The sequence below is a fragment of the Euprymna scolopes genome, chromosome 38, assembly GCF_053919585.1.
Source record: "Euprymna scolopes isolate OS-2025 chromosome 38, ASM5391958v1, whole genome shotgun sequence".
In the NCBI taxonomy this organism is placed as follows: Eukaryota; Metazoa; Mollusca; class Cephalopoda; order Sepiida; family Sepiolidae; genus Euprymna; species Euprymna scolopes.
In genome coordinates this window covers 90,694,828-90,722,061 of record NC_136519.1, presented here as the reverse complement: position 1 = coordinate 90,722,061, position 27,234 = coordinate 90,694,828, and the positions used below count along the sequence as shown (strand labels likewise).

The 27,234-nt window shown below is 32.3% G+C and overlaps 2 protein-coding genes across 2 annotated transcripts; one reads left to right on the top strand and one right to left on the bottom strand.

Annotated features, from left to right (window-relative positions):
• The first annotated feature begins 1,386 nt into the window (after window positions 1-1,386).
• Window positions 1,387-19,300, top strand: LOC145263241 (uncharacterized). Its single transcript, XM_080120324.1, has 2 exons — window positions 1,387-1,498; window positions 17,262-19,300. Exon 2 carries the CDS (start codon window positions 17,459-17,461, stop codon window positions 19,073-19,075), a length of 1,617 nt encoding a protein of 538 aa, XP_079976450.1. The 5' UTR covers window positions 1,387-1,498; window positions 17,262-17,458; the 3' UTR covers window positions 19,076-19,300.
• LOC145263306 (zinc finger BED domain-containing protein 5-like) lies at window positions 7,443-15,153 on the bottom strand. The gene is made up of 2 exons (XM_080120387.1): window positions 15,061-15,153; window positions 7,443-8,123 (listed from the first exon to the last, which is right to left on the bottom strand). The coding sequence occupies exons 1-2, from the start codon at window positions 15,151-15,153 to the stop codon at window positions 7,443-7,445; spliced, it is 774 nt and encodes a 257-aa protein (XP_079976513.1).
• Window positions 19,301-27,234: the final 7,934 nt, after the last annotated feature.

The following is a 27,234-nucleotide window of genomic DNA, read 5'->3' as shown; positions in this document are numbered from 1 at the left end:
ATACATAGTACTTTTTGAGAGGACTTTTTTTCTTTTTTTTTTTTTTTTTTTTGCCTTACATAGTTTTTAATGCGGTTTACAAAAACATAAGCACCAAACATTTTTATGATTTTCGTCCTTTTTTTTTGGGGGGGGATTCAATTGCAGAAGCACCTGTTAAACCACACGAGTTCTATAATTGACCCTCCTCCCCCCCAAAAAAGAACGAAAAACATAAAAATGTTTGGTGCTTACGTTTTTGTAAACCGCTCGTGAAAACTTTGTTTGAAATGCATTAAAAACTACGTCAAAAAAAAAAAAAAATCCCCCCAAAAGTACTCTGTATTTTTTTTTCTTTTGTTTTAGACAACTTTTTCTTCGAATTTTAAATTATCCACCAATGAAAAAAACAAAAAATATTGAAAATTCTATGTTCTGAAAAAAAAATCTTTCCGACATTATTCCCGCCCCCACTTGGAGTGGGTTTCTTTCTTTTCATAGAATTTTAAATGTTCCACAAAAGATTCGTATGCTATGTGAAAACCAGTTTGCTACGTGAAGGCACATTCAACAGCCGTCGTTTTTGTTACCGCGCGCTCTCGCGTAGCATACAAAGCTGTAAAATGGCGGAAAATAGCCCCTGGGTTCAGGGGTTTATACCATGAAAACAGTACATTTGCGACGGGTTTGATTATCAGATTCGTCGTCAGCGACCTCGATTACATCTAAAAAACTAAATTAGAGTGGTCGGTGTTCTTGTTGTAGCGTTGTGTCTATACGAAAAAAATAAATAAATAAATAAAAAATAAAAAAAACTACCAATCAGAACCAATCTGAACCGATCTGTTCAAATCTAAAGAAGCTAATGAAGTGGGGCAACAGAAAGAAAGAGCATTCCTTCAACTACAAAGTAAAACCACTTCTATCATGTCACTCAGGATATGAGGTGCAAATAAAATCACATATTATATGTCCAAAACTGTAGAAGAAAGCCATTGTTGTGTGCAATATGACAAGTTGACGAGAGGAGCTGCATTCTGCAATCTGCATAAACAGAATCGGGTTGATTTCATGAAAACAAACAGACAAGCAAGTAAAAATAAATAAATAATAAAACAGCGAAAGCAACTCCATTGCTGTCATCCATTTTAAGATATGAGTTAACGCGTGGGAGCATGGCTTCCCTAGACTGAACATTGAACAAATACCAGCAATACCACATCTTTAACTACTGAAAACCTAAGTATGTCTAATTATCGTCTGCTTTAAGTTAATATTAATGTAATAAAAAATAAGGCCTTTTTTTCTCATGTAAATATTAAAATATTGAAATAAATAAAATAATACTAATTTTATCCGTGATCGAAACAATTTCCTTTTTAATTTTCCTCTTCAATTTATTTCTGCGAACTTGTTCTTCCGTTCGCCATCTTGAATTTTAATTTCACTTCGCATTTAAGAAATCATTTCCTTTATAAAAGCAGTTAAAGTCAGTCGAAAGCAGATTATAAAACAAAAAGTAAGTATTACTACATGAATTTAGTATCTATATTTTGTGCATTTGCAGAATACGTTTATAGGGTAATGGAGATAATTGCATTTACTAAACGCATAATCATAATGAAAATACTGGAAACTTACACAACTTTTTTCTTTGAGATCTTAAACTATCGATTTGCTTTTAATAATGATTAAAAAAATAAAGAAAACAACTTTTTATCGTTTACCTAAAAGTGTTTAAATTAAGTAAACAGATTTCTCACTGTTTAGGGTTTAAAGTATTTTTAATAGTAAAAGAAACAAAATAAACGACGGCTGTAAAATCAAAAAAATATGTAACATTTTCATCTTCCAAAATTCATTTTTCAGGGCAAAATAAATTCGGCAATTATCGTAATTGCGAAAGCAAAATCTTTAAGGGATTCAAAAATAAAGAAAGAAATTTGTTTAAATAAATAAATTTAAACGAAAATATAATGGTTTGTGTACGTTTCAGTATCCTAAATCCTCTGCCTTATTCTGAGTATTTGTTTAGTAAATGTATTATCTCCATTCCATTGTAATTATTTATTCAAACGTGCCTTTTGGTTTTAGTTATTTTTATGTTATTTATTTATTTTATTTTATTTATTTATTTTGTTAAATGTGTTTGCCGTAATTTCAATTTGTTAAAAGTAACAACTGTTCCTTACAGTTGCTAATGAAGGAAACGGGCACCCATAACCTATGTTTACTATTGCGGCTTCTAATCTCGGAACGTTATGTTTTTAAACACTTGACATCTTTTAGGTCATGAAAGTTATTATATGAAGGAAAGTTTTTTTTTTTTTTGTGCACAATCACGGCTCAATCCAGCTACTGCTGCTGTTGCTTCTGATGGAAGTGATTGCATATGTATGACTGTCACCGGCTATTTAAAGGATTGATTCCATTGGGGCAGGGTGCTTAGATAGGTGTATCAGAATTCTTTTAGGAATTTTTGACACCCCTAACATGAAATTGCGAATAAAATATAAAAAACTCATAATTTCTCTTTTAAAAGTCTTTATAGATTATAATTTCGAAATAAACTATTAAAGTTGTATAAAAAGTAAGAGAAATATTTTTTTTATTTTTTTAAAAAACAATAATGAAATTAATTGAATTTTACGAGTTCAGTATTTTTCAATTTTTAAACTTTAAAAATCTATCAAAATTTTTCTATTGATTCTGTTTTTACGATATTTTCAGGGTCAATGTGAAATTTTATGCTCTTTCCAATAAACTAAATAGAATATTTTAGACAAACGTTTTTTTCAAGTCATGCCCCCCCATTTTGAAATGTCCATTAAAAAGTAAATAATTAATTTACTCACCAAAGTTTTATATATCCCAAATTGAAGATAAAAGATCAATAAATAATTTATTCAAATTTAAAACAAAAAAAGAAGTGTTTTTTAGAAACTTTCCTGTAAAGTCCAAAGTTTAAAACCTTTTTTTTTAAAACCACGTTGTCTGTTTTTTTTTGTTTGTTTGTTTGTTTGTTTTTAAATGAAACCTTGGTCCTTGCTCCTTTAATTGAAAAAAATTACGGGTTGAATTACATTTTTCGAGTAATTATAAGCTTGGAAAGACAGGGGGTCGAATTAATTCACACCCCTTCCCATTTTGAAATGTCTATTAAAAAGTAAATAATTAATTTACTCACCAAAGTTTTATATATCCCAAATTGAAGATAAAAGATCAATAAATAATATATTCAAATTTAAAACAAAAAAGTAGTGTTTTTTAGAAAGTTACCTGTAAAGTCCGAAGTTTAAAACCTTTTTTTAAATCACGTTGTTTTTTTGTTTTTTAAAGTGAAACCTTGCTCCTTGCTCCTTTAATTGAAAAAAACATAGGGGTTGAATTACATTTTTCGAGTAGTTATAAGCTTGGAAAGACAGGGGGGTCGAGTTATTCAATATTTTTCACAAAGTTTCTGACACACCTAGTGCTTAGATGACGGATACTTTAAGTAAACGTTATTTTGTAAGTGATAACAAGACTACAGACGCACAGATTTGTTTTATAGCCTCATGTTCCTTGACTTTTAATCAGAGCTGGAGGTCATGATCTTGCAAAATTTCGTAACTATTGTACCAGATCCAACTGTGATCTATCTACTTTCTTTTAGTGTTGGAGAATTTTCGACATAATATGCTGTTTGAAATTGAAACTAAAAAAACAATCAACAGATTGACTGCTTAGGTACTTACGAAAAAATTTCAACAGGGTGTAACTTTTAAGAATTATGTTTTTCACATAAATAAATAATTTATAAATTTCCAAAGAATTTATAAGAACCTTTTTTTAATTTCTAAACATGTTTTCAACACTAGAATGCATGTTTACGCTTTTGTTTAGGCGATACAATAGCCAATGAGAATTTTCCAAGACACTATCTTCAAATGTATAAGGTATCTCTTTGCTGTGGTTTGTCAGCATAACCAGGCATGAGGATACTTTAGTGTCTAAGGTATCTTTGTACTAATGTTGGGACAATTAAATGGAATTGGAATCAGGAATTGGAAAAATCTGAACTTTTTGTGGGTATCAGTATCGGAACTGGAAAAATTTGTGCCTAATTTCCGATTCCAAAATCGATTCTTTTAATATTTTTCAAACTTAATTTTCCATTGCTTGTACTGATGCTTGTACTTTATTGTTTTTAAACTATTGGTAAAACTAAACTCTATAGATCATATTTACATCTAAATAAGATGTAATTTTTTCATATGCATAAAATAAACAAAACAAAACAAAACTTGAAACTTCATCAATTCTCTAGGTGAACTCTACAAGAATGCCCTTTGTTTACAAGATATCGAAAAAGTGTTTAAATTAAAGAAATATTTTGTCAAGAACAATAATATCAAGCATTATTGCTAATTAAATAAAAATAGAATATATAAAAAGTATTTTAATGTTTAATTTATCTATTTCATGGGTTTATGCTTTTGTACAGTTGGGTTTTCTCTGGTAGGTTTTTGTCTGCTCCATTGACAAATATAACAAGGAATGGACAAAACGTTGAAACGTTGAATTGAATTTGAAATGAATTTGTGAATTTTAATGCTCCCATATAAAAAACCTTTAACATCAAAGTTTCAAGGATTCGGCCATTATCATTTACTTATGCTTAGACTTGAAGATTCCTAGGCACCAGATGCTATCTGAAGCCTGATCAAATGTTCAAGTATTTTTTTTTTTTTTGCATCTACTTGCAAAATCTCTAGATGATGCTTCTCAGAGAGTTCACAGTTCAAATGAACGGGCAAGTTTTATTTTCTTGGAGCTGTTTTGTCTGATCACATTATCCTCTGAAATTGGTAATGTTTTAGCTAAATTAAAAAAGAAATTATATCTACATTTAAAAGTACCCTTCCCCATTGATAATATACTTTTTGAGGCGATATTTGTGAACCCACTAAAAACAAAATTATTTTAGAATTTAGGATGGAGTTAGTAGCGCATATAAATATAGGGAAATTATTGAATAAATATCGATTAAAAATAGCTCGTTGCGCAAGAGTCTTTTTAAAAAGCAGCTACCCCTCTCCCAAAATTATATTTTTAAAAATATCTAAAAATGTTAAGGGTTCTTTAAAATCAAATAAAATCGATTTTTATCCGTTATGAACACGCTTCATACTACTGTTGAGTGTTCCTATTTAGTTACCTTCCCTACAGGGTAAAGTTAAACGGAAGGTCGTTTTTTAATATAGGGAATATTCAGCTCCAAAAAAGGGAGACTCTTGGTCAGAATAAAAATGAAAATTATCTTCATTGAATGAAGAGAGGATAGATAAGTGTAGCACCACAGCAGATACTTCATTTTGTTAACGTTTCGATCGATGTAACCTCTAACTGAAATTCTATGCAGATTCTTGAGTTCAACAGGAAAATTCCCAAGTTGGAGAACACAAAACAGAGAATTAGTATATTAATATTGTTTTTAATTAGAGTGAGGGATGGGGACCCTCTTATTAAAACAATATCTCCCACAAGAACTCTTCTAAAACTTATTTTCAATTGATATTTATTCAATAATTGCCCTTTTTTCCAAAGTGGGCAAAATGGCCGTTTTTCCATTGCCCTTTCTCCTGTGGCCTTTTTCTGGTACCCAATTTCCCTAAATTCATAAATTTAACGTAAAATGATACCTGTTTCTGGGCCATTCTAATTGTTTTAAAGCAATTAACTAAATTTTTTACCCCTGACCCCAAAGTCCAATCGGCAAAATCATAAAATCACAAGAAACCACTATTTTTCATATTATCATCAAGACTTAGGGTTAGTAGTAACAAGGGGCTGTGTTTTTTATGACTTTAGACAATAAAATATTTTATACTAGAGTTTGACCAGGAACATGAACATGGCCAAAATTAAAAACAAAAAAAATCCATTACCTGTTCTTAAAATACTGTCTGGTTCAAAAGAGATGATCATTTTATGTGAAATATTTTTTCAGATTGATTACATGCAATAGTCTAAACTGGTGGTTCCCAACCTATTTTGGGCCATGCCCCACCTAGGCATTTCTAAAATCCTGATGCCTCCCCTTTGTGATATTTAATTTTTGTTATTAAAAATCCCTCTGTTATTCAGTGAAGTAAGCTTAAAGGCCATTAATTTGTATCTAAACACGGTTCCATAGAACATGGCATCAACGAAAGGACATTTAAATAAAGTTTTCAATTTAAAACATAATAGAGAATTGAGATGCGAAAATATCAAATTTTTTAAATGAAAAATTATTTTATAATACTTTTATCATTTTAATTATTGAATAATAATAATAATAAAAAAATTAAATTTAGCTTACATGAAAATGTCTGTTAGTGAGATCCTTTAGCATCATGTCTGCGACAGAGAGATTTTATGTCAGGCTCTAATTTAGTGAGCTTAAGTATCAAGTCTCCTCGTCTAGTGGTATCTAGTCGATTTCTTTTCTTCATTAATAAATCATTGACAGCACTAAAGCCACATTCAGCTAAATATGAAGATGGGAAGGCTAACAACAATTTTCTTGCTAAGTTGGTTGAATGTGGGTATTTAGTTTCTGTCTCATCACAAAGCCATGACATCACTCCTTTTATATTGAATAAAGTTTTAACTGACTCATCATTTTGCATTTCCTAGAGTTCTTCTTGGTACTGCATCGAAATATCATATATATCCACTAGCATTGGCTGCATCACCCGTGTTGGAAAATCAATTTGTTTTAAATCAGAAAAATATTCTTTAAAATATGAGGCCATTATTTTCAGATGACCCACAATGACAAGTACAGCAGCATCAGTCATTTCACATTTTTTTAGCCAATGAAACTGGTCAAATATTTTGTTAGAAATGTTTTTTTGACATACCTCAATAAATGAAACGAAGCCAAATATCTTTGTCTTTGCATCCAAAAGAGTTTTATTCGATCCTTGAAGTTGTTTATTTAACAGATTCAGTTTTTCAAAAATATCTGTTAAATAACTTACAAATGCTTTACCATCAACAGTTTGCAGGTGCTTCATTTCAGGTTTGTCACTTAAAAAGTCACTAAGAACATTATATAGGTCCATGAATCTTTTCAGGTAATTCCCCTTTGAGAGCCACCTCACCTCAGTGTGAAGTAAAAGTCTCACATAGTCTGCATCTTCATTTTCACAAAATTGCTTGCAGAGATGCTCACATTTTGCATTAGCTTTGATAGAATTGATACATTTTATAACTGAGCATAGTCCCTCATTAAGAACAGGAGTAATATTTTGGCCACTAAGATCTCTCTATGAATAACACAGTTCACAACAATCATTTCTGGATTCTCATCTTTCATCAATTTTAAGCAGCCTTTTTTCTTGCCCATCATAACAGGAGCACCATCTGCAGCACAAGATGTTATATTTTCTATTGGGATATTATTGACATGTAAGTAATTGTTTAGCTTATCATTATATATCAGCAGCGGAAGTGGTGGTTTCTAACCATTTGCAGAACACCATTTCTTCGGCAAATTCACCTTTATCAATATATCTTGCATATGCTAACAATATTGTCTCACTATCTCTCAGAGTCGTCTCATCCATTTGTAGTGAGAAAGGTGTGGATTTCAACTTTTCAACAAGTTGAATTTCAATATCTGCACTCATTTCATCTATTCTTCTACTAACAGTATTGTTACTGAGTGGCATGGCTTTAACAGCCTTGTCATCCTTTTCCAGGACTGTTTTAAGAAATGCTGATATTGATGGTTTTATTAAATCCTCTCCTATAGTATGATTTTTTCCACATTTAGCAATAAGTAAAGATATCTCATAACTAGCCTCAAGAGTACGACTGACACTAACAGCTTGTGTAGTAAACAGAGACTTTATTGTTGATCTTTTTGCAAACTTCTCCTTTAAAGACTTAAAGTAATTTAAATCTGAATTTGCATATGCACTATGTTTCATCTTTAAATGCAATGCAAGACGACCTGGTTTCATTGATTCGTTGGTCAAGCATTGTTGGCATAAGAGGCAGAAAGGTGACCGTTCATCATGGATAGCGGGTATGAATCCATATTTTAAATATTCCTTTGAATATTGACGAGCTTTATTTTTACTTGCACTACTCATTTTATGCATATGTGACTGAAATAAATAAAATTATAAGTTAAAGAAATAAGCTATTCCAAACAAAAGTTTCGGAATAAGGAATATAAATGTCAACAAAAACAAAATATTATAGAAACAGTGTTTTGGTGGCGCGGTATAAATGCAAGATACTGCATTTTGAATTGCTGAGTTCGATTGATATATAAGGAAATAAAAATAATAACATATTACTTTTCTTTGCCAAATTGTAATATAACACATTAATTTGCACAAGTCACATATTATTATGAACAAATACATAGCAACACAGTATTGTGGTGGACATACGGCCAAACATATCCACAAGGACAAGATCATCCACTTCTTCCGAGTTTTCTGAATCAATTTGGCTAATTCTCTTTTTAGCACCCTTTGTATCTTTACCTAATTTTAAGAGAAAGAAAGAAAATAATACTACTGAGAAAGAGATGCATAGTATATTGTGATAACATTTAACTCTTTAAGTATATAATATTAAGACATTTAACTCTATCTTTAGGGATTATACATCTGAGCGTTTACATTTAGGCACTGAAGGGATCAATAAAGCTCCTGTCAGGGTGAACAGGGAAAAAAAAAAAAAAATTAGAAATCGCTCCAGCGATCTAAATTATTCTTAACTTTATGGAAAATTTTCAGTTCTTGAGATTTGAGACCCGCCCATTGTTTGGAGGAAAAAGTGCAGCAGTAGCAGTGTCAGAATTTTGGCGGAATATTTTACACCACCCAACAAAAAACTGCAAATAAAATATAAAAAAACTCGTAATTTCTGCTTTTAAAGTGCGTTGTTTATTTTCTTTATGGAATATACTTCCAAAATAAACTATTAAAGTTATTTAAAACAAAATAAAAATATTTTTTATTTGTTAAAAGACTGTGTACACAAAATGTCCGCGTGTTCAATCACCGCGAGCGGATATTTTGTCAACATGGTTTTTTAACAAATAAGAAATAATATTTTTATTATGTTTGAAACAACTTTAATAGTTTATTTTCGAAGTATATTCCATAAAGAAAATAAACAACCCACTTTAAAAACAGAAATTACGAGTTTTTTTATATTTTATTTGCAGTTTTGTCTTAGGGGTGTCAAATTTTCAATGGCGATTTTCTCAAAGATTCTGACACTGCTAGTGCAGAAGCAGCAGTAGTAGTAGTAGTAGCAATAGTAGTAGCAGAACTACTAATACTACTACTACTACTGCTACTACTACTACTTGCATATATATAATTATATATATATATATATATATATATATATATATATATATGCGCACACACATACACATTCGCTGGTCTTAAAAAAAAAGTTTATCTTCTACCGCATGTAGAAACAAAACTAATAACAGTAATGAGTTCAATTTGGTTTCATTCTTTTGTCAAGTGATTTTATTTTACCACAGAATGTTTCAAAATGTTATAAAGTCAACATAAAATTTCGATAACTTGAGATAATTGTGAAAAAAAAAGTAAATAAAATTACACCTTCCTGTAAATAAATATTTGCCTAAAAAAAGTAAACGTAATAGAAAAAATATTTTTATTCCATGACATAATGGAATAAATTAAATTTTCAGTAATATATTACTCTTTGCAGTCTTCTCAGTATGAGCGTTGTAAACAGAAATGGAATTGAACGTAAATGTTTCATTTATCACACAGGCGCTCAAGAGACGGAGAGAGAGAGAGGATAATGTTGTAGTAGTAGTAGTAGTAGTACTACTACTACTACGTGCATATATATATATATATATATATACACATGCGTACAGAAGCAGCATCAATAGTAGTAGTAATAGTAGTAGCAGAACTACTACTACTACTACTTCTACTACTTGCATATATATATATATATATATATATATATATATATATATATATCGCACACACATGCACGGCCGGACGCTCTCCTTAATACAAAGATTCACTATGTTTTGGTATAGTAAGCCCAAGGGTGCACGTCCTGCCCATGCCCCACCAAAATATTGCCATGCCCCACCGGTGGGGCATGCGCCCCAGTTTGGGAATGACTGGTCTAAACAATGGCAAATCAAATTTTTATTACAATAAAAAGTTATAATTGCGGTTGGAAAACAATGAAACGGAAGAAAAAACAACAATAATTTTATGAGAATACAGTATTTACATGTACTGTTTTACATGTAACTGTTTAAAATTAAATAAAAACATTACCTATAAACACTCATAATTATAAAAAAATAAATATAAAACGATTTAGTGAGGAATTTAAGGTGCAGGATCATTTTCACACATAAATTTCATGTAAAATGCCTTTTTCTGAAACATTCTAGTGTGTTAGGGCAGTTAACCAAAAGCAAATTCTTTTTTTCTCTTAATGATAAATTATTCGCGTTTATTTGGGGATGTCTATTTTTTTAAGCGATTACGCATAGTTTTACGACGTCAAAAGAACTTCAGTTAGTGGTAAACAATTTAGCAAACATCTATAACATATCAAAATTACCCAGAGAGGATGATTATTTTACGTTAAAATTATATTCTAAACTGAGCTCCCACTCTAAATACTAAAATGATTGCTTTTCTTTCCATCAAGTTCTTTTAAGGGCTTCACACCTAATAACCTATAGAAGTAACATTTCATTTTGGAATCATGATTAAGCTGAGAGTGTTAATCTACAATTATTATTATTATTATTGTTATCATTTGCATCACGATTTTGTTTTTGTTTTACAGCAAAGCAAATCAATTTAATAACCCACCAAGTCTTTCATAATTAAAATAAAATTTTCACTTCATTCATAGAGAGAAGGCACTAAATAGTTAACAAAACTCACCCCCTCTCCATAACAATGGAAGGGGGCATTGTTAAATATTTTTGTTTTTACATCGTTTTCTTATTTTTCCTTCCAATCGTTGGCTATTTTCAACTGTTTATGAAAACTTTCAAATATGTGGTATACTAACGACGAACTGATACAATCTGATCTGGCTTTGTTTTAAATCAAAATAAATCGTTCCTTGTTTTTACAATTTTCAATCAATCATATTTTTTAAAAAATATATGAAATAATTTTAAAATTTACAAAAAACAACAAATCTCTATTTAAATGTTTATAAGTTTGAAAGAATCGAATCAGGGATCACATCAGAATCGGAAATTTAGAATGGAATCGGTAATTGTATCGGAATCGTGAAAAGTTTTTAATCATCCCATTACTATGTTGTACAATGATTTGTTAGAGGATACGTTTCTCTACAAGTAAACACTAACTAAATATGTTCCTAACTTTTGTACTAACTTAATGTTTGAGAGTTAAGGAACTTCATTGGAAGGAATATTCAATATTTATATATCTCATATAAAGATCAAATATTAGTCCCAGATTCAATTTTCATGCATATTTTATTCATGTTTTTATTCGGAAATCACATTTGTTGCAGAATATGTGAAGAGCTTAAATGCCTACTAGATACTATCTTCGAGTGTCTAAGGTATCTCTGTTCAGTGGTTTGTCAGGTTAATCTGGCATGAGGATGCTTTTCCCTAAAAGTAAACACTAACTAAATACCTAAAATCACATTATTTGTGACCCAAACAAAATCTGCTCGGTATGGCTTTCACAAAGAATGGTGCACCTTCAAGTGATGTTACCTCAAGTAACATTACAAAGCTGGATACTTCACCAGACTAAATGAATTCTTGTCCCAGAGTCCAATAAGACCGACAGACGACAAGAAAATTATGCAATAACATACTTAAATATTCAAGTAAGGAGAGGAAAATTATGTTTCCAAGTTCTGTACTAACAGTGCTTGAGAGTTAAAGGTGGAGTCTATTAGAATATTCCATTATTTATATATCTCATATAAACATCAAGTATTAGTCCCAGATTAATTTCGGAGAACATTGACTGAAATAAAATGAAACAAAAAAAAAGAGCCAAGATGAGAGAAAAATTTGGCAGTGAATATATGTGTCATATAAAAGAAAATCTGTAAAAACTAACCATGACTGTAATGTCATACAGCTTTTGCATTGTCGACTGGTTAGAAAAGGACAGAAATAGACTAGACACTAAAATGTGGAACATTTTGACACTGTACAGGATACCATACAGAAACCAGTGTCTGCCTTGGCTGTATCTGCCCAGAGGAGCAGGAGGTATGTGCCTCTCAGAAATTGACCATCAGCATCATACCACTATTGTGACACCAGCAATATCTGATGAGTTCCCAAAATTTAAATCTTTAAAAAAACATCAGCATTACAAAACAAGCACCAGCAGAACAACGTCCATCACAAACCTAGATAAAGAGTTAAGACAATATTCTTTTACAAATGAGACTAAATTAGAAAATAAGTTTTCTACAGAAATAGATCAAACAAGTCGCCAAAAATGCAGCAAGAACTACCATTGCAAAAAACTGAAGGAATAGGCTAATAGAGTGCTAAGTATTTTCTGGGTGAATTTACGCTGAACTTTATACATATATAAAGAAGGTACAAAAATACACTATTTTGTTAAGATAGAGATTCAAATTTGGTTAAAAACTTTTTTGAATTCTATCTTGTAGTGAAAGTCTAGTGGCAGATGAACCAGCACAGATGTAGCTGCAATATTCTATGCACGGATGTCAGTAACTTTCTAGTTGGGAGAAAGAGCCTACATTCACAGCTGCCTTGGCAATTCTCTCAATTTATTTGTTCCAATTAAATTCATGTTGTCTGAGAAAGTGAGACCTAGGAATTTGAACGAAAACTTTCAGTTGGTGTATCATTAGCAATCATTATCAGTGGTTTAGGATGTTTCTTGTAATTATTAAAAGAAAGGAGCTCTCTTGATGGCATTAAATGTTACCATCCATTTATGTCCCTATTCAACTACAGACTGGAATCCTTCCTCTAAGGTTTTATCCATTTCCTTAGATGTGTGTTCATTGGTTTTCACTTTGTTTCATTAATGGAGCATATTGTCATCAGCAAATATATACATATTTTATCAAGGAGGAGTTGATAAAGAGCCAAGGATTGACCTTTGTGGCATACCTACCTTTATGTCATGTTTTTTGACGTACGACTATCATAAATAACCTTGATTTGTCTCTTATTTAAGAAGGATTTATGTCATGTATTCGTCTAGTAATATCATATGATTTGATTTTTATGTGAAGACCAACATGCAATACCTTGTCAAATACCTTAGATACATCAAGAGCGACAGCCGAGTATCCCCTGCCTTATCAGGAGTGCAGTATATATATCTAGATATCTGGAATAGAAGAGGCTTTTCTAAATCTATACTGTCAGTTAGTAAGAAATTTGGAATCTATGGGGTAGTAGACTAGTGAGAGATTGATTAGTCTAAAAGATTTTGGCAAAGTAGGGGAGAAGGCTAATGGGGACAATAATTTAGTTGGAAACTGGTATCACAGAAGCAATTTTTCACCAGTCAGGAAAGCAAGATTCGGGAAGGCATTTGTTTATAAGTTCGAAGAGAATGTAGGCAACATCAGCAGAGCATGTTTTTAATCATATAGCTGGGACGAGATTGCAGCTACATGCCTTTGAGATGTCTAGGATTCTTATGATATCAGCAACTTGGGAAAGAGTGATTTTCAGATCATGGAGGGTGGCTTCTATCCACAGAGGGAAATATGGGATAATGATTTGCTGTGTCAACTGAAGTGTGAGGCAAACTGTCGGAAAACCAGGTTAGCCTTCTCAGGTTGATGAATAGTGGCAGAATTTTTGATTGTCCATGACTTATTAAACTATTATAAATTTTCCAGGAATCTCAAGTTCAAAACATCTCGGGTTCCTAATTTCTGAAATTCGATACATTTTTTTGGTGGTTCATATTACCTATAGAGCATCTCTGATATGATTCATGATATCTTCCCAGTTAGCCATCTTGAAGAAACTTGTCGTTTTTAGCAATGCATATTTTACTTGTTGAGATTTTACAATGATGTCTATCAGTATCACATGATGATCATTTCCGAGTGGTCAATGGGCATTTGTTTAACAGTCCCCATGAACTGTGATCAGAAATAGATCTAGAATGATGCTTGCTAGTCCTGTCGGTCTGAGAGACGGGTCAGGAATGTAATTCTCTGTGACAGAGAATGGGATATACAAAAGGCTATGTGTAATCGTACCACCAATAATATAGAAACCAAGTAAATTGTTGTGCTGGATATTTAAGTCACCAAATACCTGTATTTAGGCACTAGTATCTAGGGAGAGTTCGGCATTAGAGATGTGGCTGATTAAAGTTTTGAAATGAGGGGAAACAATAGATAACATATAAGTAACTAACATGTTGGAGGTTTAGTCTAAGGCACATGAAGGCCTGGTCGTCTGATTCATTTAGATTCTCTAATCATAAGGAAAGTGCTACAAGTATAGGCTCCAAGCCCGTTCATGTGTCTGTCTGAGTCCTTACGGCAAAATATGAAATCATCAGACATGCTAAAATAGTTACTTCTGAGTGTGAACCTTAAGAAAGAGGCGAATTGATTTTGTTTGAGTGTGCACTTGGTATGATCTTATGTTTTTCTATCGATATCATGCTTTGATAAAAATAAAAATTAATGATATCTTTCAATTACATTGCATTCATATTATTTAGATTCATCGGACTACTGTTCTTATTTTGAGTGTGATTTTCTCAACGCTTCAGTCAATATAACCTACCTTCAGGTGTATCTTATGGAACTAATAAATGTTTCTGTCGAACTTGGGAATTTAGACATAATTTTGAACAGAACTTTTATTTACTTCACGATGGTAGAATGCTCTTGTTCTGTGTTACATGACTGGATAGAGGTCCTCAGTAATTTTTAATTGTATTTTGGGATCCAGTCTATACCAAAGAGGTTGTTAGTGTTTCTTAACAAATCTGAACCACTGTCAAATTGAAGTCTAATATACTTGTCCTTGATTTTTACCATAATATACTTCAATACATTTTCATCCTCTGCTTGAGTCCTTGTTGCTATTGTGGTGTCCTTTTGGTCTGCAATGTGAGTCTTTGTGTCCATGGTGTATGCAAAGATCACATTTCCGGAACCAGTGTAGACAATTGTTCTTCCAGTGAAGTTCTCATCTTCTGCATGGGTAACGCGGCAAATCTGTCTTCTTTTGTGATTTTTTTTCTGTAAAGTTATGTTCGCCTTTTGCTTAACTGTTGGGAAAGTGAGATCTTTTGTTACTTTGCCGTTTCAATCCTTCGTTGGATTAATATACTTTTTTATTTTTCTGCTTGTTTTACTGGGGGAAAATCATACAGATTATCAATAGCAATTTTTTTAAGGTCACAGTAATTAATTTTGTCTTCTCACGGTTTTTGAAAAAGATACTTTTCCAATGCTGTTTTTCGTCTTGTTGAAAAACTGCTGTGGAGCCAATCTTTGTATTTTCAAAGAATATACAAAAAATACAAGTTTCTTGAATAAAAGTTGTCCATTTTATCTAAAAAAATCCTTGTGGATGGATTATTTATTGAAATCCTTTCATTGCCAATCTTGTGCTCCGGTGTAAGGGGTAGCAATTATCAGGTAAAAGTGTTGTGTGGTTCACTGCGAGCAGTTAAACTATGAATATACTTTCTGTTTGAAGGTAGAATTGTATGGCATTATATAAGCCAGACATATCCACATTGTCCATGGATATAGGAGTGTTAACTACCCAAAACATATACCACATGAACCAAGTTCAAAAGAGATTCAGATAATTGCACTTAAAGGGATGGTCGAAAATGTAGAAAAAATTACTCGGTTGGAGTATGTGAGTTAGCGGGTGAATGTTTGGCATTCCTAGAATGCACCATTTCCAGTTTGGACAAGTTGATAAGAGAAATAACAGAAAATCCACTCTTGTTAAGTATGTGGTTCTATTGCAAAGGAATGCATGTATTGCATCATATATTGAAAACAAAATTTGTTGCAGCATATGCGAACCCATATGGAAGAGAAACCACATTCTTGTGAAGTATGTGGTTCTTCTCTTACATGGAAGATAACTTTTTTGCATCACATACAAAAACATAGAAAACAAAAAACTGAAGTAGAAAAATTATTTAGTGCCCACAAATATATTTAGTCCAAAATATTCGTTCAATTGTCCTTGAAAGATATAAACATTATACCAGATTTTATATAGATAACTGGTCAAAGAAAAACATTTTTGACACAATTTCTTGAAGACCTAGCTTTAGCAAAGTATAGATAACAGAAAAACTATATCTCTACAAAGGTCTTTAGAATATTAATTTTTAATTATAATGAAAGCAAGTGTTGTTCCTATGGGGAAGCTCAATGATCTCTGTTACTTGAAGTAAAACAAGTAAAGTCTATATTAGTCTGTCATGCAAACACATATGGTCGAAAAGATATATACTTGTTAAATGTTTTGCTATTCTTTTTCAGGAAAATCAAGTTTATGCAAACATTATAAAGCACAACTTATGCAAATCATATAGTTTGACACTATTGACTCGACTTAAAAGTACACTAACAGATTTTGCACTAAAACAAAAAAGATTTTTACACTACAGAATAAACTCTTGAAAGAGGCTGGTTTCTATACAAGAAACTAGTCTCTTTCGAGAGTTTATTTCCCCAGATTAAAAGAAGGATGAAATATGGTTGTCTCATAAATTTACCATCACCATTCTAAACAAAACAAAATGATAAGAAAATTGTACAGAAAAAAGAGCAGGAACCAACATTCTTTACAAATATATGGTTGTTGTTTCACATGCAAGGGAAAAAGGGCTTTCAGATATAAATTTTGATTATAATGAAATCAAGTTTTTTACATGGAGAAACCCAATGATCTATTTTATCTAAATTAAAATAAGAAAAAATTACGTTAGTCTGTCATGCAAACACAATGTAAAATCTCTCTAAAAATTATTTCTATATTTTATATTACATAAAAAAATATTACATCTTTATTTCTTTAAGTAAGAATTCTTAGAAAAATACTTGAAAAGTGAAGTCATTTTAACAGTCCAGTATTGCATAAAAATGTACTTATATTTTGAATTTAATCATTAATGAATTTGTGATTTTTATATAAGTATTTACATAACACGTCAATTGTTCCATATGAAATGTATCTTTTAAAATTTACTTTATATTTTCAGAATCTGCAAAACGAAAATAAATCAACTATTTGATTTGAAGCGATTTTAATTAAATCTGTAAAGAACGTTCAAAAATCTACACAGAAATAAACATTGTATCATATGCAAACATATACAGCAGTAGAACTGCATTTTGTGAAGTACATTGTTCTTCTTTTACACATAAATCAACTTTATAGTGTCATACGCAAACACTTATGAAAGACACAATGCATCCTTGTAATATATGTGGTCATTCCTTTACACGAAAATCAAATTTGTTGCGACATACGAAAACACATACAAGAAAAAAACTGCCTTCTTGTAAAATATGCTGTTTATCTTTCAAATGTAAGGCTCTTTTGTTGAAACATATGTGGAAACATACTGGAGAAAAACCACATTCTTGTGAAACATGCGGTTCTTCTTTTACACAAAAGATTCATTTGTTGGAGCATATGAGAACACATACAGGAGAAAAACCATATTCTTGTGAAGTATGTGGTTCTTTTTTTACACAGAAGGCAACATTGACTCAGCATATGCGAACACACACTGGAGAAAAACCATTTTCTTGTGGACTATGTGATTCTTCTTTTAGACAGAAAGCCCATTTGTCCCAACATATACGAACACATACGGGAGAAAAACCACATTCTTGTGAAATATGTGGCTCTGCTTTTGCACATCAGTCAACTTTAATGCAGCATATGAGAACACATACAGGAGAAAAACCACATTCTTGTAAAGAGTGTGGGTCTTCTTTTACACATAAGGCAACTTTGTCGAAACATATGGTACTACATACAGGAGAAAAACCCCATTCTTGTGAAGTATGTGGTTCTTCTTTTACACAGAAAGGAACTTTGCTGCAGCATATGCGAAAACATACTGGAGAAAAACCACATTCTTGTGAGGTATGCGGTTCTTGTTTTACACAAAAGAATCATTTGTTGCAGCATATGCGAAAACATACTGGAGAAAAACCATATTCTTGTGAAATATGTGGTTCTTCTTTTCCAAGGAAACACAATTTGTTGCTACATATGCGGACGCATACTGGGGAAAAACCACATTCTTGTGAAGTATGTGGTGCTTCTTTTACACAAAAGTCAAATTTCTTGCAGCATATGCAGAAACATACTGGAGAAAAACAACATCCTTGTGAAGTATGTGGTTTTTCCTTTACACAGAAGTCAACTTTGTTGCAGCATATGCGAAAACATACTGGAGAAAAACCATATTCTTGTGAAGTATGTGGATCTGCTTTTGCACAGAAGGCAACTCTCTTGCAGCATATGTGGAAACATACTGGAGAAAAACCACATTCGTGTGAAGTATGTGGTGCTTCTTTTACACGGAAGCAACATTTGTTGCTGCATATGCGAACACATACAGGAGAAAAACCACATTCTTGTAAAGTTTGTGGTTCTTCTTTTACACAAAAGTCAACTTTGTCACAGCATATGCGGAAACATACTGGAGAAAAACCTCATTCTTGTGAAGTATGTGGTTCTTCTTTTACACAGAAGTCACACTTGTCGCAACATATGCGGAAACATACAGGAGAAAAACCGTTTGCTTGTGAATTATGTGATACTGCTTTTAAACGAAAGGTAAGTTTGTTCCGTCATGTGCAAAAACATACTGGAGAAAAACGATATTCTTGTGACGTATGTGGTTATTTTTTTACACAAAGGCGACATATGTTGGAGCATATGCAAACCCATACAAAAGAAGAAGTACATTGTTGTGAACTGTGTGGATCTTCTTTTACATCGAAGATAGCTTTGTTGCATCACATGCAAACACATATGGAAAATTTAACTATATGAAGTGTAAGGATATTTTACTACTCACAAATATCTTTAGTCTGATATATTTGAACATGTCCATAAAAAAGATAAACATTATAAAACTTGTTATTGGGATAACTGTAGAAAACATCTTTAACAATAATTTGGCACAATTACTTATAAAAGAAAACGATGTATCTACAAAGGAATTTTGCACATTAATTTTTGATTATAATAAAATCAAGTGTTTTTTCCATTAGAAAGCTCAATGAATTCTTTGCCCTCAAATAAAATAAGATAAAAATCAATGCTAATCTGTCATGTAAACATAAATGGTAGAAAAGATATATACTTCTTAAATAAGTTGGTATTCTTTTTTTTAAAAAAAAAAGTTCAGGCAAACACATTCTAAAGGCCACTGACCAAAAATAACTAACCATGCCACTCATATAGTTTAGTATAATTGACTGGTCTGAAAAGTATTCTAACAAAATTGATATTAAAACAAGAAAGATTTTTACACCCTACATAATACCTTACACAAACTTGTGTCTTCTGAGGGATTATTTTCTCAGAGTAAAGAAGATTTAAGTATGGGTGTCTCAGAAATTGACCATCACAATTCTAAAGAAAAAACAAAATGATAAGTAAAATTGAAAAAAAAGAGCGAGAACAAACATTTTTCATAAATCTGTGGTTGTTTCACATGCAAGTAGATTTTATCTTTATAAAAAATATAGGTGACTTCATATTCAAAAAGTAAAGTATAACAAAATTACCAGTGTTACTAAACAGTACTATTATATGTGCTGGCTGTTTGTTGTATTTACTGGATTGTACATTTTCTATATTCGCAATTAAGATAGAGTTATATGATTAAAACGACTGAAATAAGATATGACGAAAAAAGTAATAAAATAGATATAAATAAATTTGTATTGCTGTTATAATTTAACAAGGTATCTGAAAATTTAATTTTTTGATACCTTGTTAAAATATAACTTCAACATATAGAATATTTCGTTGATAATTCTTTGATGTGTTAAGCCATTCTATATGATAACACTAAATGGAAGTATGCAAGCGTTAGAGTAGGTATATGCTTTAGACATGCATTCATTTACTTTTAATGAACTTAATTTAAAGTTACAATGGATAATTATTCATATTTTTCGTAAAGTTTTATAATGAGCCATAGAAATTTCAAAACAATTCCTAAGGTAAATTGTGTTAATGTTAGAATATGTTAAGATTAATATTGTAATATGCATTTTTAGCATTAAATTAAGCCAAATAAAATTATTCTGGTCAACAAAAATAACTACACTAGAATAGTGAACTGTAACAGAAATATAAATCTGATTATTACTTCAAGTAAATATTGAGTTTAAGGGTCCTTCAGTAGGAACATTTATTAATGCAAAAGATCGTATAAATGTTTTTCTCCATGTTGTTTCTATATGTATATATAGTCTGTTTATTACACAAACGTTATTTGTTACATATGTACATACATTTTAAACCTGACAAATTCTCCTAAGAATGAAATGCGGAATGTTCTGTGTAGCTTAATTGCCATATATATATTTTCATAAGTTTATATGCGTGTGTGTGTTTCATGCATTTCGACCATTTACTATAAGGAAACACGAAATCTTAGAGTGAAAATCATTCTTTATAAAATGTATATTCAAGCATCCAAAATTAGGAAATTGGTGGAAAAATAATTTTCATGTTGTTTACATGGCATTCTAAATGAATAGTTTTCATGCAATTATATATTTGTTTCCTTTCACTAGTGCCTACTGTTATTGAGTTAAATATAAGAAATTAAAACTTACAGTCTGAAAATGAATGGAGACAAAAGTTTGAATACCGTATCAACATGAAAGACTTATTTTTCAAATGTAAATATTAAAATTCATTTGATTCTTTTCTAGACACCCAGCTGAGATTTAAGATGGTGATCTAACTAGTGACATAAATAAAATAAATTTGCATAAATAATTCCAACCACTTGTAAACGCAAGTAAATAAATTGTTTTGAATGTTTGCATTTTCAACATTGCCTTTTGTGATTTTTTTTCATCTGCAAGTAACATTTTGTACTATCCAACATTATATATCAAACATTCATATGATACTAAATCAAGAATCAGCTAATAAATTTCTATAGGCTATATTAGACGATTGTAACGAATGTGGTTTGAGATATTTCACATCCCATAAAATGAGACTTGTGACTGATTATGAATACTATATTAACTAGAAATGTCATTCTTTGGTGGCAGCTGTTGTAACCTGCCTTGAATAAATACTACTTAAAACATGTATAATCGTGCTCATTTTTATATAACAAAAAAATTAAGATCCATACTTCATACCAGCATGCCTGGGTTACTTATGTAGGAAATGTCTTAGAAAAATATATTATAGTCATTCTTAATGCCAAATGAAATGGACAAGGTTGTTGAGAATATTGCGACAAAATTCCTGTAATGACTCAATGTTTTCCTGCTAGTCAAGTTTCAGAGACGTCACTAAACCTATCCCTTCTGCCCACCATCAAAAGACATTTCAAAATCTTTTCCTGCTAATCATGACATTTTCTAGTACCATCACCTTTTTATTCTGATATTTCCTTTTGTACTCTTGAGGCAATAAACACGCTCTCAACATTTTACAGTGTTCATTTGCATTTGCCATCTAGTTTTTACATTCTGTCTTAGTAAATGGAAACATGTTGGAATAGCCTCCATATTACGCTTTCATGTTCTACAGAACAAGGGTGAAAAGAATACTCCAACGCAATGGACAGCTCATATTTTATCGATTGAAACATAAACGACAATACTTTTGTGCCAAAACATTATAAGTGACTGTTAATGTACAATGTGCAGATTGTACATTAACAGCCACTTATAACGTTTTGGCAGAGTCCTACAAACACATTCATCCCCAAGAGAGAAAACAGAGAACTTAACATGTCTCGCCTTGACTTCTCGAGATATCACGACAACCAGTCTTAAAAGGAAGTTGAGATCCTCCACCCAACTAGACTTTTCTATATATAACAAAGACAGATATAAACTGCACACTAAAGGACAAAATCCTCAGTAAAAAGGAAAATCTTATGTTAGGAGAAATGATGTGGTTACAATTTCATAAAATATCCTTGGGACCAAGACAGTACCAACAAAGAATTTTGTTGTACAGCCTATCAACACCAAGTGACTGTTGATTGGTCCAAAAATATTTTCTAACACAATCATATTAGTCTATTTCGAAATACAAGGAAAAATTCATCACCATGAAAAATGGAGGTAAGTATATCGAATAAGCAGCATCACAAGATTGACAGTACAATAAACCTTCCTATTCTTCAATAACGAATCATAATGGCAGAGATGGGCTCAAATGATTTTCAAGCGAGAAAGAGAATATGCAAAGTATATTTTGAAAAGTAAACGCAAATAAGTAACACTTTATTATACTTGTTCTAAATTTGTAGTGCATGAAGAAAAATGTTGGGACCCAGCATATAAGAGATACGAAAACATGTAGCTGGCATAAGGCCGTTAATTTTTCAATGTGTCGAAAATAAGTTATTAAAATTTCAATGCTGAGATATCATAATTATGCAATTATGAAATATCTGGCGAAATAGCCGATACAATAAAAACGGAGTTTTTGCATTGTACATTGTGAATTAACACATTGAATATGTATTATCTGTTCAAATGTTTACTTCTAAAGATGAGAGAATTCAAATAAAATAATTCAGGCGTTCGGTAAATATGCAACAGCAAAAAGAAATGGAACATACAAACGTTACATTTTCTATACGAAAAAACAGAGATTAGGAAACTGGAAGCATTTATTATGGTGCTTACATTTGAACAGACATCTTGATTCAGAAGCATGTTTCGAAGAATACTATCTGTGGAGCTATGGCGGGAAAATTCCAATCCGATAAGAGACGTAATATAAGGATAGATTGTATGAAGTCGAAAATAGTGGCTATGTCCAAATTCATGAGTGCAGTCTTATTTTTGGTGTTAATTAGTACCATGAGTCAAATTTGAAAATAATTTCTGAAAAATGTCAATACATGGCGAGGAGGTTAAATGAAGAAATATTGGTGATTTCTGTAGAAAATGATATTCTGTGTGCTTGGAATTGATCTATTTTCTTTTCTCATTAAAATTGTGTTCATGGATATTACTTATGGGATATTTACTTAAGAAATTAAATTTTGCGAGGAGTTTTTCGGGGGTTTTAGGGGTATTTGGATCCAAATTTGTCTGTAGCATACAGAAAATCTTATAATTTATCCCTCTCTACCACTCAAATCGCCCTCGGCGTTTAGGATTGCTTTTAATAGACCACAGTAGAGTAGATTAGTCAAAGAAAACAACAAATTCAATTAAGATAAGTGAAAGCATGAAGCAAGAAAGCAGTAATCATTGGAAATCGACAAAAATGCGAAGATGAAAACTCTGAAAATTAATATAAGTGTAGTTAAATTTCTGAAAATAAAAAAACTTGCAAAGCTTTCCTGCCCATAGTTGGGCAGATTGCTGAAACAATCTTTCACTTGTTAATACAAGCACCAAAATTGGCACACAGGTGCTTCAGAACTCCTTCTTTCAGAAAAGCACGTTAGTCAAAATGGCCGCCATTTTTCAGGATGGTCGTAATTCGTACCAGTACGAAATAGTATTTGCACAAAATATTGTCAAAGTAATGACATTTTGATAATCTGCACATCAAAATATATGTTTTCTGACACGTGGAATCGAATGCTGCAACCAAAATTTCACTATTATTAAGCGTTAGATATAGTGACAATTATGAATTAGCACTCTCCCGGTGAAGTTACCGATGTGGTATCTCAACTTGCTGTGACAGAAGCACAATATGCCATAACAGACTGAAGTGACTTGCTTGAATTTAACCTGGACATTGTTTTACTCTTTGCATTTACAGCTACACATTAGTGTGCGTTTCAGGGCGTAGGGATCACATTTGCATGGTTCCCGATATTCACCTGTTTTGTCATTCATTTTGTCATTCATTATTCATTTTGTCAGCTGCTAGCAGGACTGAGCAATGGGTTGGAGAGTTGACCAGAGAACTTTGCAGGTTTTACCTTTTTTGCCAGCCCAAGTTGCCAGGACTTTCATGTTGCATTTTACTTTCTGTTGACTGGCTTCATATGCAGGCAGCTTAGAATGCAGATCGTCAAAGAATGAGAGATGCATTAGTTGGTGGAATGGGGTCATAGGGTCTTTGCTTCCAAGCAAACAAATGCAGTCTTGCCTAATCAACTTTGGTAGTGTTGCTGTGTTTGTCATAAACAGTCAACAAATTTCTCGAAAATTTTGAGATCACCATCTTCTATGGTAGGTGGGTACTGACTTAGTTTGCTGAACATTGGTCCGACTTCAGGACAAACTGCCCATGACTGCATGCAGTTTTCTTCTCTCTACCTCGAAAGGTCGAAACCACGTCCAAACCAGTGAAGGCATGAAAGAAGAGCATACCACTACATTTCTCTTGGCCGAGGTTCATCGCGAAGTCCTGAACTGGGAACCATCTAACAGACTGTCCATGGCCGAATACTAGCCAAAGTATTTCTAAGCCAACATTCTGAAACTCGAAAAGACACCAACTGCTATGACAATGTCTGTGTCATATGCCTTGATCAACACGGAATTTGTTTTCTGTGTGGCTGCATGAATTGCGTGTGTGAAAATCCTGGAGTCAGCTTCTTCATGATTGCAAGGTTTTAGACCTTCAGAGTTGATAGATTTGTTTTACAAGACCTTTCCTTTGGTCACAACTACGACATTGCCGGGACACATGAATAAAATTTTGTCTGCTAGATACTCCACAAGTTCTGTCTTATTGTCACTGTCTCTCAGAAAACTGGACCGGATGGGTGGCAGTTTTATTTTTTCTGTCACTCTATGCCGAGTTCCATTGCCTCGCTTTGATCTCGTTTCAGACTCGAGGCTTGAAGGCTTGAAGACATCAAACACAATGTCTGTTCGCTCATTCTTTGATGAGTAACTCCGAATCTCTGGCATTACATCACAAACAGCATATTACTCAAATGTCTTTGAGGTCTTTGGCAAGGCAGTCTCTTTTTTGGCCAAACATGAACAAACAAAGGACATGACAAAAAAATTGCGATTCATGTCAACGCTATAGCAATCGACAAAGTTCAGAGCCAGAAATATGGCATAGCATTCCTGAACAACCATGGTATAAGGTTGATACAGGCCTCTTCAGGCTGCGGGGTAAAGATTACCTCATGGTAGTGGATTACCACTCAAAATTTTTTGTATTCAGCTATCTCACTAATACAACTGCATCAACAGTAATAACCTGTACAAAACATATCTTCTCGAGCCATGATATATCCAAACAGGTAATATCCGATAATGGCCCCCAATTAAAGGCTCAACAATACAAGGAATTTGCTACAAAATGGAATTTTTTCCATATAACTAGCAGTCCAGAATACGCACAATCTAATGGACTAGTCGAGAGAACCATTCAAACAGTGAAGAAAACACTGCATAAATGTTTCTAGACTGGAAACGATCCATATCTTGCAATAACCATGTGCTGCCTTCACTAAAGATAGGGGAACACATCAGAGTACATGATGGAAAAACTTGGTTCAGAATAGGCAAAGTGATTGAATACTGCTCTCAACCAAGGTCATACTTGGTACTGATAGATATTGGCAGAACTGTACACCGAAACTGCCGAGATCTATTACTAGTACCTCGTTCAAAGATACCAGCAGCACAACCTTACCCTGACACAATATTTGGTTTACCCAAGCAAGTTCATCAACCAAGATAAGGAGCACCAAACCCAGCAACTCCAGAGTTAGGAGTTTGATCAAGGTTAGGATGACCAATACATCAACCTAGATGGATGCAAGATTATATATATAGGTGAACTGGCATTTCAATAGAAAAGGACCTTGGGAGGGGGATGTTATAGCTGTATATATATACATACATATACAAAAGACATTTACTGCGGGTTGATAGTTGAGGACACTTCCGGTAGCTAGGGCTTCCGGTAAGATGGCATTCTGGAAATAAAACGTGTTTTAAACTACTCGGAGTCAATCTCCTTCCTCATATCTCATCCACAGGAATCCTGATTACTACTCATTCATAATGATATTAAATAAGTATCTGCACGGTAAGACAAACTTATTTTATTGTCAGACTACAAAAATAGATAAAATTTGCTTATATAAATCACATACATAATGATGTATGTATACAACAACTACTATAACATGTGCGCGTATGAACACTGAACTCTTTTACTAATTTGTTTCTCTTCTACCAAATCTATTAACGAAAATGACAAATAAAGTTTGTTTATTAAAATGTCAAAATGAGACTTGCTTTTTTTGTCCTCATCTATATACTTATAAAACTCCAATGATCTTGTAACGAGTGATATAACTCACTTTCCGGTTTACAACATCCGGTTGTGCATGCGTGCATAAACCTTAACTCATAACAACGTAAACAAATAAACACAAATCGCTTCTTTTGCAGATTTTGACCTGCGCACTGAAATATTAACGTTATTATTTCGAAATTATTATTTAACTTGGGAAGAGTGGGGGTGTTTTGCAACTATTCTTGATTACAACTATACTATCGCCATTTTCTTATAACTAAACAACTTTAACCCATTGACAAACATAAGAACAATTGCAGTAAAGCAAAGACTACTACTACTACTACTACTACTACTACTCTCTATCCGTCCCTTTTCCTTCCTTCCTTCCTTTCTTCTTTTTTATTTTTTGTTTACATTTCTAGATACAAAATAGTTGTGTGAGAATGGTGAATTTGTTGACACATTTACTAATCTGTTTCAATATTAGTTTTTATTTTATTTATTTAGATAACATGTGAAGCCGATCACATGTCAGTGACCGGCTGATCGTGTTATAGTAGATGTCTCACTGTGTTCCTGGTGCACTTTATGTACTGAACTTTTAGCATGACATCTATTGGAAAAATAGAAGATGAGATTACTTTTTCTTGAAAAAAAGGAGAGATCATGATGCCTTTACAACAGGTAAAAGGAAGAAGTTAGACATCAGAGAATGTTTACATAAGTTTTATTCCAAGAACACCATTACCAGA

Coding starts and splice junctions, on each gene's coding strand:
- LOC145263306 (XM_080120387.1), bottom strand. CDS start 15,153: ATGGACACAAAGACTCACATTGCAGACCAAAAGGACACCACAATAGCA. Junction 8,124..15,060: donor ATGTATTGAAGTATATTATG/GTAAAAATCAAG, acceptor TATTTATTTCAG/TCACATATGCATAAAATGAG.
- LOC145263241 (XM_080120324.1), top strand. CDS start 17,459: ATGAAAGACACAATGCATCCTTGTAATATATGTGGTCATTCCTTTACA.